The sequence below is a fragment of the Rissa tridactyla genome, chromosome 9 (genome assembly GCF_028500815.1).
Source record: "Rissa tridactyla isolate bRisTri1 chromosome 9, bRisTri1.patW.cur.20221130, whole genome shotgun sequence".
Taxonomy (NCBI): Eukaryota; Metazoa; Chordata; class Aves; order Charadriiformes; family Laridae; genus Rissa; species Rissa tridactyla.
In genome coordinates this window covers 4222576-4239523 of record NC_071474.1, presented here as the reverse complement: position 1 = coordinate 4239523, position 16948 = coordinate 4222576, and the positions used below count along the sequence as shown (strand labels likewise).

General features: G+C 46.0%; 2 protein-coding genes across 2 annotated transcripts in view; both read left to right on the top strand.

Moving 5' to 3' along the window:
- ALDH1A3 (aldehyde dehydrogenase 1 family member A3) overlaps positions 1-12117 on the top strand; it is a 37297-nt gene extending 25180 nt beyond the window's left edge. The window contains exons 10-13 of the mRNA XM_054215022.1: positions 3871-4035; positions 6220-6377; positions 7562-7636; positions 9064-12117. Of these exons, the coding sequence (XP_054070997.1) occupies positions 3871-4035; positions 6220-6377; positions 7562-7636; positions 9064-9136 (471 nt within the window). The 3' untranslated portion in view covers positions 9137-12117. The remainder of the gene's footprint in view (positions 1-3870; positions 4036-6219; positions 6378-7561; positions 7637-9063) is intronic.
- A 2095-nt stretch (positions 12118-14212) lies between these two features.
- The window catches only part of LRRK1 (leucine rich repeat kinase 1), an 80936-nt gene continuing 78200 nt past the window's right edge, over positions 14213-16948 (top strand). The window contains exon 1 of the mRNA XM_054214946.1: positions 14213-14333. The gene's annotated coding sequence lies outside the window, so the exon portion shown is untranslated. The remainder of the gene's footprint in view (positions 14334-16948) is intronic.

Below are 16948 nucleotides of genomic sequence, written 5' to 3'. Positions count from 1 at the left end.
TGCCAGTGCAAAGGAACAACCACTTCCTCTGCAGCTATGGTTGCTCGCTCTCTGGAGCCTCTGCTGTAAGATGCAACACACAGAAATTCAAGCAGAAGAGAGAAATGATGCAGTGTCACAAGGGCTTAAAATACCTCCAAAAGTAGCAGAGATTCGCACCTTCCCACAAGTTACTGTTCAAATGTGAAGCTTCCAGATCAAAATTTTTCTCTGTTCCTGAAGTAACCAATTCTGCTGTGAGGTTTTATTTATCTTGAACTGACGGGTAAGGGAAGAATCACCAGGAAAAATAATCTTGCTTCCTCTTCTTCATCTCTCCCTGCCAGGCCTCAGTTGCTTCAGGTCCAGGTCATTGCTTTCATTCTCCTCTGTGTGGGTAAGGGTGATCATATACGACAGCATTACAAAAATGGCCACATGCTGCTGTATAGACCCCATTCTGGGGTGATCACTGGCTTAGAAGCCAACAGTGGGAAGGAGCTGGAGCCAGCCTTTAGGCTGACAGTGGTTGTAGCCTATGATCTTTTTGGTTCTACTTCAGCTCCAAGTGCTTGTAGCCAGACAACAGGACCTGCGACTTATAGAGAGTCTAGAAAGTCTAAAATAGGAGCGCCTCTGCAGTCCAGACTTCGAGCTAGTGTTTCGTGAAACCAAGCTGCACCGTCACTGAGCATAGTGCTCTAAGTAGCTACTGAGGCAACCTGATGCAGGACAGCATGGGGACAGCAGGGACAATACTGTTCCACAAGAACTTAGAGTTGATGTGAGCTCGTCCTGGAAAAGTGTTTCTGTCTGCAGCTGTTTGTTCCTATATTGCACTGCACTTATGAACTAGATTGGGGAATTGGCTGATTCAGGTCTCATCCAGCCTTTTTGGAAGTGGGGAAGAAAGGTCTTACGCAGGTCAGTTCCCTGATGTGGATTGCTGTGCACTGGCATGGATGCTTGTGGCATGGGTGTGGGGAAAAGACTGTGTCAGCTGCAGTATTGGGTTATGCTGATACAAACTGCACTGCTCTGACCAAAATTAGGTCAAATTTAAACAGTGTTGAATTAAAACAGAAATGACGCATGCTCCTGATGAGACTTCTCCAAAACTCACATGTATCTGACTATGTTTGCTGGCTGGAATTCAAAAGACACCACAAGAAACCTGAGGGGTGACCAGGACTGTTTGAGTAGAATGCCAACCTCAAATGCAGACCAAAGGGCATTTTTTAACTATGGATTCCTGTGAGTTGTATGTATCATAGGAAGTAGTAAAGTAAATCTGCACAGATGGCAAACTGGTTAACCAGTGCATTATACAATTGTGAACAGCAGACTGCTTTACATGAGACTAACGTCCTGGTGCACTGGCCCTGGTAACAGGGATTAGATTAGAACAAGACTAGACTAGTTTTGTTACCATAGAACCCCAAATACTGGGATTTGTGGACTATAAGGCCTGGTCTACAGAAAGGAAATAAGCACTAACACTGTCTCATGTCACTTGCCAGACAGAAGTTTTTCAGCCCAAAACCTATTGTTTGTTTTTTAAGACTGTGAATATTTTCCTTAGAGTGTAGACATTTGTGTATTTTAGGATTAAAGCGTGAAAGTAAAATACATAAGCAGAAGGAGTATGTGTCTAACAGTCAGTTGGACACAGTTGTGGGGTTATTCTGTAGGATGGCAAACGCTAGGTTTGGAAGAGCAAAAACTGCTCCTTGTCTGAAATGAAGCAAGATATAAAGATTCGGGGGTTGTCAGATTTTCAGCATTGCAGTGGTCATTAGAAGCCTTCCTCTCTTTTGAATGAGATGGACAAATAGTAGAATCTGGTCTAGCAAATCATGTGTTTTTAATAGAAGTCAATGCTTGAACCATAAATAATGGTGGAGTAGGGGACAGAATTTAAACAAGCCTTGCAAGCTCTAGTTACAATGACAAACAGTTCCACCCTTGCATGTCATTTTTACAAATGTTTTCTTTCCCCAGTGTCTTTTCATCTAACTATAGTTTGCCTTGCAACAAGTCACAGCTGTATAAATATCCTTGTTTTGTTTTCTGTGATGTGAAGTGGATAAACTGGATTGGTCTGGATCACAGACATGCCAGGATGGAAAGCACTTGCAGATATTTTCAAATTATTTACATTTGGCAACTAAGCAACCAGACAAATAGATAATATGTATGACACCTGCCAAACTTACTATGTGACACTCACTATCCTACATGAGGGCACACGTTTCCTTGTGCAGTAGCATGTATCAAGTGTTTTCTTGGGTAGCGTCTTAACACACGAGAGAACATGAGCACTTAGTACAAGTTATCCGCAGTGCATGGGATACGCACATCTGTGTGGCAGGAGATGTGCTGTTTTCTGTGTTCGCTGTGTACCAGAAGTACCCCAAGGACACCCTCCTGAAGCTTTGATATTTGTCAAAAAGCATGAAAACTTGGATTGTGTGTGGCCAGGATTAACTAGGGACAGGATATAGTCTGTAATCTGGAGGAGTCGAGTGTGGAACACTCCATGTAAACAGTCCCAACTGGCAACTGGCCCTGCTGAAATAAAAACAGATGCCTAGGGAGTGGTATTGAACCAGTACAAGCATCTGGAGATACCTGGCATTCACAATAACCTCCCAGGCTGCCAGGGCACCTTGAACCAGTGGGTGGAGTCTTTTATTTAATCACCTCAATGAATTTGTTGAGGGTTTTGTTAGTTTTACTTCTTTTAACTGTCTCCATAAGCCTTTTACCATCTGTAATGTGTGCTGTGATGAGGTGTTTCATCATTTAATTATGTATCATGCGAATAGCCACATCTGTTTCTTCAAAACCTGGCAATACCTGCAGTACACTGCTGCATGTGGAGCACAAAAGTGGACCAGTACTGCTCAGAAGTGCTGTGGGCTTCTGCATCTCTTCCCAGCACGTGACGCACTGTGCTTGTGGAGAACCTGCTGTCTCCTCCAAGTCTTGGTGCAGGGCTGCACGGCTGTGTGAATTCAGTGTCCTGTAACTGGAGTGGCCTTTCCCCACCTCTATCAAAACCCCTAGTTTAAAGGCAAGTAACACAACAAACTTGCTGTTTGAGATTACTGCATGTTTATGTGTGGGGAAGAGTTAGACAAGGTTGGTAGTTAAAAGAGAGGATACAGCTCCCAGTCCAGAGAACCAACCTGGGATGGTACTAGTCTCTAAGATCCATGAAAGGTGATTCTGATTTTAAAAGTATGGCTTCAGTGCAGTAGTTGTTCTGAAGTCACCCCACTAACAGGGCTTATCTTTGGGGCTGTTCGTATAGTGTGCGTGTGTGGAAAGAGATGGAGTCAGAGCTTGCTGTGTTCTTCACGACAGGTAGTTGTGGGTAAAGCTGCACATTACAGCAAAGTTGACTTAACAGTTTATATACCCCGATTCTCCTACCCTTGCTCTGGTTCTGTTGCTGGTCACATCCCTTGCTGAGCTGCCTGAGGGTGCTAGCCCAGCAAAACCCATCTCAGGCTTTTCTCATGGTGCTCCTGAGCTAAATCAGAGCATGGATGTCAGTAAGTCCCAGAGCTGGCGTGAGGTGAGCTGTGGGAGTGTGTGATCAGGATGCAGAGGAAGGTAAAGTGGGGAGACCCCCTCCATGTGGCAGCAAGCTATTAAACTATCGCGTGTAACATCACCAGCTGTTTTCTGTGGCTCAGGGCTGTGCACGCATCCTGTCTTTCAGGCTGCATATTGCCTGAGTGCCGTATCATAGGAGGAGATGTAAACTTACCCGGTATGACAGTGCCCTGCAAATGTACCCCCGGGCCGCTTACCGTGACTCCGGTCTCTGGAACAGTGATAATAAAGGTGCTGCTGTCTGTTTCTTTTCTTTTTTTCTGACAGATTGACCAAAAACAGTTTGATAAAATCCTGGAGCTGATAGAAAGTGGGAAGAAAGAAGGGGCTAAGCTGGAGTGTGGGGGTCTTGCCATTGAAGACAGAGGCCTGTTTATAAAACCCACTGTGTTTTCAGAGGTGACTGACAACATGCGTATCGCCAAAGAAGAGGTACAGTACCAGTCACCTGAACCTTTGTATGTATTTACTGCTGTAAATGAGAAAGAAAACAGGTATAGTTGTGGTTTGAAGTGAAAACCTGAGGAGAATAGAAGTTTCACTTATTTCGGTGTTCTAACAACTACCTAATGCTGAAATCCATTCTACTAATGAAGAATTTGCAAGGTAAGCTTTGATTTGGAGCATATGTGTATGTATGTGAATTGTGAGAGGAGAAGGGGGAGAGCAGAACAGGCAAAAAAAAACCCCTGTCAAAATGTTTTAGCAGCAATTTTTGTGCAATCAATAGGTGTCTGTTTGCCAGCCCTCTCTAATGCCTTGCTGCTTTCCCCCATTTTGTTTGCTTCCCTGTAAGTGTACTCACTGGACAATACCAAACACGGATAAAAACATCGTAGTTAATACTACCCTAAAGCTTTTCAGTCTCATTTCAGGAGAACTTGATATAATGCAAAGTACAAGCACATGCTATAAATGCTGCTTCTGAATAAGAAATAGTGGTGATGGAGAGGTTTCTGTCTTAATCCTTGATTTTAAATATAAATACCTGAATAAACATAACTGAAACTGTGGCAGGTTGGAGCAATTCTATGTATTCTTTGCCCTGAAGTTTAAAGGTTTTCTGAAGACAGAGTTAAGCTCTCCCACTCTACGCAGACGGATGGCTGTGCATAGAGTGTGCTCTTACACACCTCTTATTACTGAGTGGACTTGAAATTGCTCAGCTGTGGTACGTGCTGATTCGAAGTGACAGAGGACAGTTTGTTCTTTTTCCACTACTTTGCAAAGAAGGTGTTGCTTTATTGCAGAAAGGCGGGACAAGAACTCTGGGACCTGAAGCTGTTGAGGAGGGAAGGAATGGCCCTGCTATGCTGCTACTAAAGAACTTTTCTCAAGTAGCCTTAGCATCTGAAATAATCCCAGATTCGGTTCTCATGGTGAAATTCCCTGAGGCTGACCATTTTTTTCCTATATGAAAACATGGTTGAAGCCAAGAAAGTGCAGATCTAATACCCTGGCTTTCATTATTCATATGCAGAAAAATTGAACAAGCTGCATGTGATTAGATCCTGTGATATTCCTTTGAAATAGAAGTTAATCTACTTTTCATCATGTTCCGCAATGGAAAATAAGTAGTTGCCAAAGTTTAACTGGCATTTGTATTTTATATTTCAGCCTAGTGCTTTTTATGGGGCTGCTTACCATTCACTCCTGGCAAAATGTTTAGATGTCTCAGATCTGCCACAGAATCTCTAAGGAACCTGGGAAAGATATCAGCCGGTCTAGGCATGAGTTACATTCTAAAAATAGAGGGAATAAGAGCAGAAAATCCCATGACAGGCCTTTTTGTAATGAACTGACCCCAAATCCCAAGTCATGATTCATGAAGCTTATCCAGTTTCATTCATTTGCAGTTTTGTTGCAAAAGGACGTTTGGCCTTTGCCTAGGATCAAGGCTTCGGTTAAGTACCCGGGTCTCCCAGAACAAAGAAATTTAGAAACAATTGTATGAGCCTAAAGGCCAGGCAAACTGCGTAGCCTGGCCCTCAAGGTGGCACAAGTGAGCCTGTATCTCACCTTCGGTGGGGGTTTATTGTCCTGCAAGACAATGCTGGCCAGAAAAGGGCCCCACCTTTGATACTGGACTCGATGAGAGATTCCATCCCAGAAGTTGGGAAGTATTGTGTATGCCTTTATACCGGCAAGCTGGGCAGCCAAGCTTGGGACAAACACATACATGGTAAATGCACCACATGCAAATATACCGCGTACAATGACAAAATCAGAGTTTAAACCAAGGAAGAAAACTTGCAGTCCTTGAATACATTAATTACTACTTGAGTATATTCAGCTTCCGAATTCAAAAGGGGAGTTGTAAATGAAGCAAGGATGAATCATTTGGCACTTGTCCAGATATAACTCTGCTTATTTTGATTGTTATAGGTGATCCATTAATTGTTGGATCTTAACATATATTTACTACAGCACGTCACTGTACTTCCTTTGAAGTCAGTTTAATTAGTAGTTTTTAAGAGACTCTATCAGTGACTTCAAGAAGGCTAGGATATAACATTTCAAATATAGCATCCAAACAAAGCATCTGATTCTGATTACTTCAAAATTACCATGATTAGTGAAGGCTGTCCTGTACTAATGTTTAATTTATATGTGCAGATTTTTGGGCCAGTTCAGCCAATTATGAAGTTCAAGAGTCTGGAAGAGGTCATAAGAAGAGCCAACAGTACCGAGTATGGACTTACAGCTGCTGTGTTCACAAAGAATCTGGACAGAGCATTAACGCTGGCGTCCGCATTGCAATCGGGAACTGTCTGGTAAGTGTGGGACCAGAGTGTGGGCTGGGATTTTGTTTCCTGGGAGGGGAGAGGGATGTACAATTTGGAATCGTGTGTAAGTGCTGGAGGTAAGATGTATTAGTAGCCCGCTTAATTCTTCATATTCTGCTCAGAAGCAACATCCATTCCTCAAAATAAGGTGGTGAGGAACAGACAGTCTGGCAAGAAATGGACTGTTTGTTCAATCGATGTAGTAGTTCTTCATCTGGAAAACTCTGAAAATGTAGGGTTGTAGTAAGTTCCACCAGACATGATGCCTTTCAAAATCCTGTATGTAGAAAAAAGCAATTCTGAGGATCTTTAGGTAGCATCAGATGGACTATTAGCTGCACAAATCAATATGGACAGTAGATGGCATCACACCACTGTCAGAAAGATAAGCAGCTAGTTTTGCTTACAAAATTTCTTATTCTATATTAGAATAATTTTAAAGATGGAATCTTGATTATTTTTTTTTCCCCACTAAAGATAGGAATTTGATCTGATGTCTGATTTTGATGCGTACAGAGGATTGATTTCAAGAGTTGGTGCCAGAAGAATCTGCCTCTGAGTAATATTTACATTAAAATGGGGTGTTGGGCTGTGAAGGATACATGCGCTGCACATACATGAAGGCGCAGTCCTACAGCACCAAGCCATACTTGTCTCACTTCAGTCATGTGGTCTTACTGAGACGCTGAGGAAATATCTGCATTAGCTTTTTCTACTGAGCGTCTACAGAAATGGGGCTAGTGACACATTGTCTAATGCAGTCCAACTTTTTTCTATACCTGGAAGTAGATGGTGGGGCCTGCTTGTGAGTGTTTAGACAGCTTTCTGAGTAAACATGTTCATTTCAGAATGTGCTGCATTAAACTAGGGAATAGGTTGTACCATTTATTTTAAGCACAGCTCTGAACACAGCATCAATTCCAGCTCAAGCATGAGTGTCTTAGCCATAAGAGACTATGAAGTGAGATCCAGGTCAGACTGAGTATTACTCAAACATTTTCTGTTTCTGTAGCAAAATAAGATTTTATTTCTAAAATCTGATTTCAAGTGAATGAACTGTATAAAGATAAAACTGACAGATTTCAGCCTTTTTGTGGTGGTGGTGGTGTTGTCATCATCTTGCTTCTCCTTGGTATTGAATTGTCTTTTTACAATTGATGTTTTTCTTGTAGGATCAACTGTTACAATGCGCTCTATGCACAGGCTCCTTTTGGTGGCTTTAAAATGTCAGGCAATGGCAGAGAACTGTAAGTTTTGGGCAATATTTTGTTTATATGTGGATGGTGAACGCAATATAAATTGTGACTCAGTGAAAGTATCGTTGAATTTGCTTTTAAACTATCAGGCCTGCAGTATGCTGCACAGGGAAGTGCTAAGCCAGTACAGCCTGGATGTAAAGAACAGATGTGAGAATGTGAGTGGTGCCTTTAGGACTACCTTCATCTGCTTTATAAGCTCTTAATAACCAGTTCAGTCGATTCCATTTGCAAGTATTTTTCTTTACCAGTTAGGGTTTTCAATCAAGGGAGAAGTATGTCACTTTGGCTGGGGACACTGGTACCCACCCCAAACCTCCTCCATCTTTATATGGTTGTATCTGGGTCTCGCTTGACTGCTGTATCATTGCTCCTAGTTGGACGTTTTTCACCTCTGCCTTTCTAATGTTGGAGCTAGAACAACAAGAAATGATCTCCAAAATCATTCTATCTCCCGTCTTCCAAGCTTGCTACTAAATTACAGAAGGACCCCCTGTCCTTCTTCCCCAGCCTGACTTCTTGCAGCGTAGCTGCCAGACATTCCAGCTCTACTAACACAGCAATTTTTAAACCAAGGTCACCCTATAAGTTAGAGCTGAGAAATTGACTTAAATCTTAATTTTCTTCTCATTTTTGTTACACCATTCAGAAGACTCTTCAGAGGAACCTAATGCACCTTTTCTTTCACAAGTCAGATCTATTTCCAGGCATGATTTCCAGTAGCTGTTCTGGTGTATCTCCTGCTCTTGAGACATTCAGATGCTTCACTTGCTAAGCACAGCAAATGAATGAGTCCTCAAATGGGACATATATATTGAGACCTTATGGTTTACTGTGCCTGACTGCCGGGCTAACTAAAGGACGTCAGGGGTTTATCCCTCGGGCAAGGCATGGGAATAGAGCCAGTTTCTACCAACCAAGACATAATGCTGTGGTGGGGTCTGTCATCAGTATGTGTTTCTGGAGCAACTGTGCCCTCTTGATTATATGGTATCTTGTAGATAAAAGCTTACTTTCAGTGAAAAAGTAACTTTATTTACTGTCTAAACACTGATAACTATGTTTATATGGATGTTTCTTTGGGGGGTTCTCACAATAGTACTCGGTTTTCACTAGGCAGAGAGTCACAAGGTGTCATCTTGTGGGTTACTGTGACCAGAAGCATTCCATGTTTCTTTTACAACAGGGTGTAGTTGTGTGTACTTATGTGCATGTATTTAGCAATTATTAGAAGTGGTGGACCAAACTGATAGCTGGTGTAAGTTAGTTCAGACCTGGTTTTAATGGCCTGATGTCACCTACAGCAGCTGTCAATCAGCGGCTAAAATGCACTTGTGTAGAAATCTCTTGTCTTAGGGAAGTACACATTAACATATTACAATTGTTTGTCCCTTTCCCTCCTCCCTTTTCTTTTCCAGCGGTGAATATGCTTTGGCAGAATATACCGAAGTGAAAACAGTCACCATTAAACTCTCCCAGAAGAGTCCATGAAAACAGAAGGCCTAAAATGCTGACACTCTGAATGTGACACATGGGGGATGTGTTCAGAGCAAGGGGGAGGGGAGGGGTAGGAAGGAAAATGGAAACACCTAACTTTATTCCTCTAGAAACACTGAATCTGCTGGACTCCATTTTGTCGACTGGCTCTTCAAAAACCGACTTAACTGACCCTACTGGCAGCATAGCACACGCTTGTACTGTACAAGTCCCTGGCTGTACATCTGTCTGCTACCTGTGACTAAAATGCTGGTCAGTCACAGTGTTTGCCGGACATCTGCTTTCAAACTGTACCCCTGAAGGACGTGGATATCAGTGGCATGTTAGAGAGACTTCTGGTACCATTAGCATGGACTGTTAAACACCTTCAGAGGCATTTGGGTTTCACGTGGCATAAATGGACTTGAGTGGTCGGGCTGATTGATACAACTTGACTGAAGTTGGCGGAGTTTGTGTGAAGACTGCAGCTGGAGTTTGGGATGGGAGGGCAAGCTTTCATGGAAGGAGCTGTAAAGAAATTCTCTTTGAAAGAGCTATCTTGGTCTCCCTAAAGACACATGCATTCTCCATATTGGTGACATTCTAGCCCTGAATGAGATTTATGGGAGTTTCCTAGAGGACTCCTTTGGGGCCAGTATTTCACCCGACAGAGCTAAACTTTAAAGTGTCCTTTGAACCTGGTGTTTTGGTGTGCACACATTGCATGTGCTGCAAATGCAAGTTACTGACTTGCTAACCTTTCTGGCTCCGAATGAGTCACAATCGTATCTCAAACTACACTATAGCACTTTTTGCAAGAGGATTTTGCACTGTACTTACCGTGATGACACAGAGTTGAATGCTAAGCATGTAGCATGGTAGATACCGCACAGAAAACATTCCACACTAGTCCTTCTGATCTTGGGGAGGGAGCAGAAGAGCTGCAAGAAGCTGTCCTGCTCTCTCTTTCTCCGTAACTTTCAGGCTGTGTGAACAACTCTTCTTTTTTTTTTTTTTGAGCCAGCGCTATTATTATGAGAGTAAAACTTATAAGCTCTTCGCACCGCTTCTTTATCCCGTATGAATGTAGCTTAAAATACATTTCTGGAAGTACAGTATGAAAAGGCAGGTGTTCCCAAGCACACACTGAGTGCTAAAGGTGTGGGTGTACAAACCAGTTACCATGGAATAAACTATGGCTGGACTTCAATGTGTCAGCAGCTTTGCAGTAATTGTCCTCATGAGCGCTGTCATCTTGTGGCAAGCAGGGAGTAGCTGATCCTTCACTGGGGAACAGACTGCCTTGAATTGTCTCTTGCTTACAGTTGTATAAGCATGCACGTACATCAATAGCATCCATGGAGTGGCTGTCACACCAAGTTTATGCCTTCGTATCTCCTGCAGTAACTTCTTTGCATGCTCAGACAGTACTATGAGATTAATGACAAGCCATATGCTGTCTTCAGTTCCTGGGCTCCCTACTTCTCCTCCTTCTCCTCCTGATTCTGTACTGGAGAACCACTGCCAAAGGTACGGGAAGTTCCACGTCAGCAGGAGCTGTAAGTACGCAGGAGTTAGTGGTGTCAGCTTGTTAGGAAGCTTACCTGATCTTGCTGGGGTTGTCCTCCGAGAGCAAACCAATAGAGGTTCCTTGTGGCATATTGACAGATCTCCAAACAGCACTGCTAAAGATTGCTGCCTGGAGCTTTCAAGATGTCAGGGCTCAAAGCAGAAATGCAGGTCTAACCTCTATTCTCTGCTGCAAGCAAGGATTTAACCAGTACCTTCCTTCGCTCAGAGATATACCCAGTCAGTAACAAGTTCTGTTGCATGAGTGGACCTTTTTTGGAGAAGGAAGGAAGGTGGGTGGCAATAAGTAAGGAAAAAGTTTGCATGAGCCTAAACTTCCTTATTAGTGAACGTTGAAATTGCACTTCAACACTGCTTAACGTCTTAAATGACATACCTCCTCCAACAGTTGTGTACAACTAGGTTCCTGTCCTCCCATGGATAGGTGAGACAGGTAAGTCTCCCCATCCAGTGAAGAAAATGTCCTCCCTTCCCCATGAAAGGCCAAATGGGAACATTGTAAATAAGTTTCTATTTTTGTAAGACACTTAGAGTGCAAACATCTTCTCAGACAAACATTTTACTTTTGCCTACTTGACGGTTTTCTAGGGCTGCAGTCAAACAGTAGGGAGGTAGGGCAAACAGTAAAAGGCTGGTTATCTTTGATGTATCTCTGTATTGATTTTTGATAAACAGTGGTTGAAACCGAAATCATCTGAAATTCTTAAAATCCTAGTATTCTGGCTTTATATGTATGATATATATTTCACCTCTTTTTTTTTTTCCTTTTCAAGTTTTTAAAAAGTCAATGTATCTCTTATTGTATAAATCAGGGTTTGACTCTACACACTGAATCTTCTAAGTTATATAACACTAGACACTAACTTTAAAATAACCCCTTAGAGGGTATATATTCTTTCATTGCACAGTAAGGCTTTCATATGAAATACTACTTCTTTTTTTTTTTAAAAAAGAACTATATTTATAAATTAGGATACAGTTAATCTAATGTATTTTTATAGCTAAGGGTACATGAAAATGCTATGTTTAAACCTCATGTATATATTTAGACTATGGGTATCTTTTTGTAATAGTTCTTGTTCCTAATAAATGTTTAACTTTGTGAAATGGTTTCTAAATGCTACATATTGATATTGCTCGGAAAGGAAGGTGGGGGGGCAGGAAACTTCTATTGACTTTACTCATTTTAACAGAGGAGTAACTTGAATGCTTTTTTATTTACACTGATTAGTGCTTTAAGATAATTCCAACCCCTCTAACGCATAAGACCCCTTCCAACAGCAGGCAACTTCCACTCAACTCAGTCCTGCCGTCACTGTTTATTATTTCACTCTGAATTTGGCCCATTGTGTCAATAAAAGTAAACACTGGAAAGGGTTACAGTTTCATGCTTCGAAAACAAACTGGCCCTGTATTGCTCCAGTTACAGGGGCCTGCCCCTAGAACAGCCCTGTGTCTGTTCCCCTTCATTCAGTGACCCAGCGGGAGCCCCCAAGCGGAAACGTGCGCTGGGCTCACGAGAGACATCATCATTTTGAGGTACCTTTTCCACACGGCAGAACTGAACCCAGAGCGCGTGTTTGCACGTGTGTACCTGGGGATTCAGTATCTCGCAGGGAAATGTGTAGGAATCTGAACTTGGATTCACTTCTGCAGTGTGTGAAGAATAGCCTATTTTAAAACAGTAAAGTGCCGAAGGGTGGTCAATGCTCTACACATACAAGCTGGAGCACGTGTCTGTTAGCTTACCCCTTAAGCAGTCAATTTTATAAGTTGTGCCGTTCACAGTAAGCGGAGGGAGGAGAGCAGAGCGGCAGCTGTCAGGGGCAAGCACAGCTTCCTCCAGTTCAAAGTAGGATGGATCCTTTTTGCCTCCTGACGTGAGCCTCAAAATGGAGAATTTGAAGGGACTGTGGACCATGCTGCTAAATGGGGCTTCCTGCCTTCATCTGTCTGCTTCCTAAACCACTTTGAGACACATCCATCGCTAGCATGACTCTCCTAAATGTATTCCCATTGCTGTCTTATTTCCCTCATGTGCAATGCAGATAGAGAGCAAGAACATACTGATACCATTGCCTTTTAACCCGCTTCCCATCCAATACGCACGTGAGAAATACCTGTCATCTCCCTGCACAGGCCAAACCAAACTCCTTGAGTTTTCCACTTGCTAACAGCATCATTCCAAAGCTTTGAGACTTCAGAAGGGGGAAGGCTGGAGATACAAAGGAATTACTGTGAGTGACATAATCATTGGAGACTTGAGCCAGGAAGAGAAGTGGGGGGGAAAGAAGAAAAGAAAATTTAGCTTGAATGCGTGGAGGAATTCTTGCCAGGGGAAGTCTCCAGCAAAATAAAGGAAAAAAGGTTATTTCAGTGGATTTTCAAACAATTGTGCTAACAAAGCTGTAAGAAAGGTCTGGGTGAGAGCCAGGTTGTTAGGCATAAAAGGGTGGGTAGGAGGTGGAAAAGGTGCAAAACAGGTAACGCTACAGTGGCTGCAGCTGAAAGCAGATTAACGAGGACTTGAACACAGGTAAAAGCACTGACGAAGGCCCAGCCTCTCTATGTCTCCGTAATTGCACCAAAGAAAAAACCTAGGCGAATCTCAGGCTGCAGCAGCCATTCAGTGAACGGATACGGCTATTTCCATCCCCAAGCAATCATTGGTGACTCGTTTCTTGGTAGGCCAGGCAAGAAAAATAAAAAATGTGTATGTAATTTACGGAATCCTCATGAATCACAGAACAAAAGGTGTACAGAAATGACCTTCTTTCAGTAGGTCCAATGGGTGGGGAAAACAAAGCAGTACCAGGCTTGTGAGAGGCTCCTGGTACCTGGAGATGACGGGGTTTGTGATGGAGAAACAACGTGCACAACACCGGTTGGAGCGCAGCACATCTCACACCTCGGGAAGCACGGACCTCGCCTCGCTTTTCCAGAGAGGAGCACGCTCACGCCGCGATGCTGGGAAGGAGTAGCTTTCAAAGAAAGAAATCTCAGATGAACTCTATTATGGGTAAGGCCAGGCCCCTGCAGAGCAGAGAGGAGATGGGTACGTCCATGCCCACCCGGTGCCCCTGCCCAGGGAGCGACATGGCGGCCGCTCATGAGGGTGAGGCCGTCCAGACAACCTGCTGTAGCAGGCAGGGTCCTGATTCAGCCCCCGCAACTCCCACAGTCTGCTTTTTCCTAAAAAAAAACAACCCCAAAGAGCTAAAGCCCGGGTCAGGTCAGCCTGGGGAGAGGATGGACACCTGCGGGTGATGGGGCCGGGGAAGGGGCCCCGCAGCGGGGCTGCCCCGCGCCCTCCCGCCACGTCCCCTCAGCGGGACGGGCTCCGCGCCCAGGTGCCTCGGGAGGGAGGCGAGGGGCCGTGCGAGGCCCGCGGTCCGTCGCGCTCCGCCGCCCCCGGCGAGGCGCGGCCCCTCACGGCGGCCAGGGCCGGGCGGGCCCACGGCGGCCCCGGTGGCGGAGGAGGCGCCGCGCCGCTGCCCCGCTCCTTTTCCTTCCTCCCTCCCTCCGCCTCCCAGCGAGGCGGGCGGGCGGCCGGCGCCGGAGGAGGAGGAGGCGGCGACGGCGGCGCGGCCGCAGAGACCCCGCCAGCCCCGGGACGCTGGAGGTACCGTGGCTTCGCTGCCGCTTCGGCCTGGCCGCCCCGCGGTCACCTGCCCCGCCGTGAGGGGAGGCGGCGGGCTGGGGGCTGCTGGGGCACGGCGGGGCTTTTCCCTCAAGGGGAGGGGGGAAAAGTTTTGTTAGGTTGGGTTTTTTTTTTTTTAAATAAAAGTTAGGAGGGAACTTCGTGGGACAGCGGGCGCAGGGCGACGGCCGGCGCTGCCCTCCACGGCCCGGCGGGGAGAGCGGCTGCTCCAGCCCTGCCGCCCCGGCCCGGTGGGGAGAGGAAACACTCCAGACTGGCCCTGAGGAGAAACTGGGTTTTATGTAAGCGGGCTGGGCCGTACTGGGCCGAACTGGGCGCGGGCCGAGCGGTGCCGGCTGGGGGCGGCTCCCTCGGCCCCGGCCCTCAGCGCCGCGGCTGAGCTGACAGAACGGCGGCAGCGGAAAAGGGACTAGGGAGGCACCGAGTCGGGGTGAAATGCCTGGTTTCTCCTCAGCCGGCGGCTGTTGTGTGGGGAGAAGGGGACTGGTTTGCCGCTTTCTGCCCAGAGCTCTCTGAAGGACGAAGGATGTGCGTCCCGCCGAGCTGGGATGTCCCCTGGGCTGGATCTTTCGGTTCCAGGTCCAGCTTCACCCTGCCTTGTGCGATGGCAGGCAGACTGGCCCGCAGTGTGTTCCCACCCCGATGGTGCCCCAGGGCCTCTCTAGGCCCGTGGTGATACCCACGGCCCCACATGGGTTTCTCAGAAACAGCAGGTGGTTTGAGCAAAGAACTGAATTTTTTGCGGGTTTCTTGTGTGTTGGGAAGCGATCTTGGGCAAACCGTGGCGTTTCTGGGTGTCTCGCTGCACTGGGGCACGGTGGAGGGGGTGAGGCCGAACAGGCTGGCGGAGCAGAGCGGAGGTGCTCAGGGTGGCACGGGCAGGGTGGGATGTGCTGGGACACCACGTGGAAGCTGGCAGTGGCAGGTCTCGGAAAAGAAACGGGGAATGTGTGAAATGGGATTTAAATCGGCATGAGGTGTATTCCTCATGGTCCTCCTCCTTCTGAATGAAACTGTGCAGAGCCCACAGGATCAATCAAATTAAAACACGGTGTTTGCACATGTTACAGTTGCCTGCATCTTGCTTAATGTAAAAGCAGTGTAGGGGTGCTTTTATTATATACACAAAGGTCCTGAAATATGGAAATACTGCTTACGTGGGTGCTGTGGGGCAGTAACACGCATGGCTACAGCGTTTAGTGTCCTACTTGCAGTTAAAGGGAACTGATTATCAAAAGCACACTATTATTTTTCCTGAAAGTTTTTTTCCTTTCACTGTTAGGAGGAAAGTTTCAGCCTAGGGAGTAAGCTGGGTAGAAACCTAAAAATCATGAGCGGGATGGTTTTCAAGCATCTCTGGTTCATACTGACCCCCCATTCGGTGTTTCTTGTAGAGTTGCTGTTGGGTGCACATGGTGTGTCCCCATCATAGAGCAAGGAAATGCCTCAGAAACCACCATGTGCTAAAAAGAGCTATTCTGTTGGTCTTTGCATGAGGAAATATTTATTCTTATTGTAGCTGCTCAGTGCATTTATAGCAAGGGTGCAGGGGAGGAGCTGCTGGCAGCATCACATCCCCTCCATTTTTAGAGTTAACGACCTGGGCAGCTTTTGGGAGGTGTGAGAGCCTCCCTGACGCCTCTGCCTGGGGTATCGCACCCGTGGCATGGCAGAGAGACACATCTGTGTCCCAGCGCAGCAGCAATGCCTGCCAGCGTGGCCCAGGGAACTCCGCTGGGAACTTGGCATGTTCCAGGGCAGAATCTGATCCTCCACCAACGTGGCCCAGTTCACCAGTTTGTGGACTGGATCTGGGCTTAGGGACCTCCATCTCAGCCTCCCACAGCAGCCCATGGCTTCCTCTCCTTCTGTGGGTGAAAGCTGCCAAATTCAGCCTCTTACATGTGCCCAGCTGCTGCTGCGTTGGGATGTGAGGGCTGCCAGGGCCTGGCCTGGGAGATGAGCCATCTGTGATGGGGAGGGAGGGATGGATGGGTGCTCTGCAGCTCAGGCATCTGCATCCATCTGGAGTTGTAGCCATCCTGCTGCAAAGGAGCTTTTTAGCTGTGGGGGTGTGTGTGAAAGTGCTTGCCTATAGCCCGGCCCAGGCCTCTCAGTCTGTATTATTATTTGTTGTATGGCACACAAATAACTTTTCCCCACCTCTGAAAAACATCAGAGAACCAAACCGCGGTCTGTGGCAGCACCCAGCTCTCTGATTGCAGGATGCAGGGGCGCCCGCAGCACTTGGCCTGTGAGTTTTGGTTCCTGCTGTCAGACGGCACAAAGTAGGGGTCATCAGAAGCTGAGTTTTGCTGTAAGTGCACCCAAAACTCAAATATTTGCCTAGAAACAACTGATGTAGCATGCAGTGATTGTCTAACATTGTCGGCTGGTGATTAAAATCCTATGTAGTGAGGGAGGAGCAAGAAGCTCCTGGAGAGGGGTGATGGATCACTGTATTTTCACACTCTCCATGGCCTTTGATCCCAACTCAGGAAGCCAACTCTGCCGGGGGAGAGCTAGCGATATTCTTGGGTTTGCTGGCCAAAGCCAGAGGTGGGTTACACGCTTTG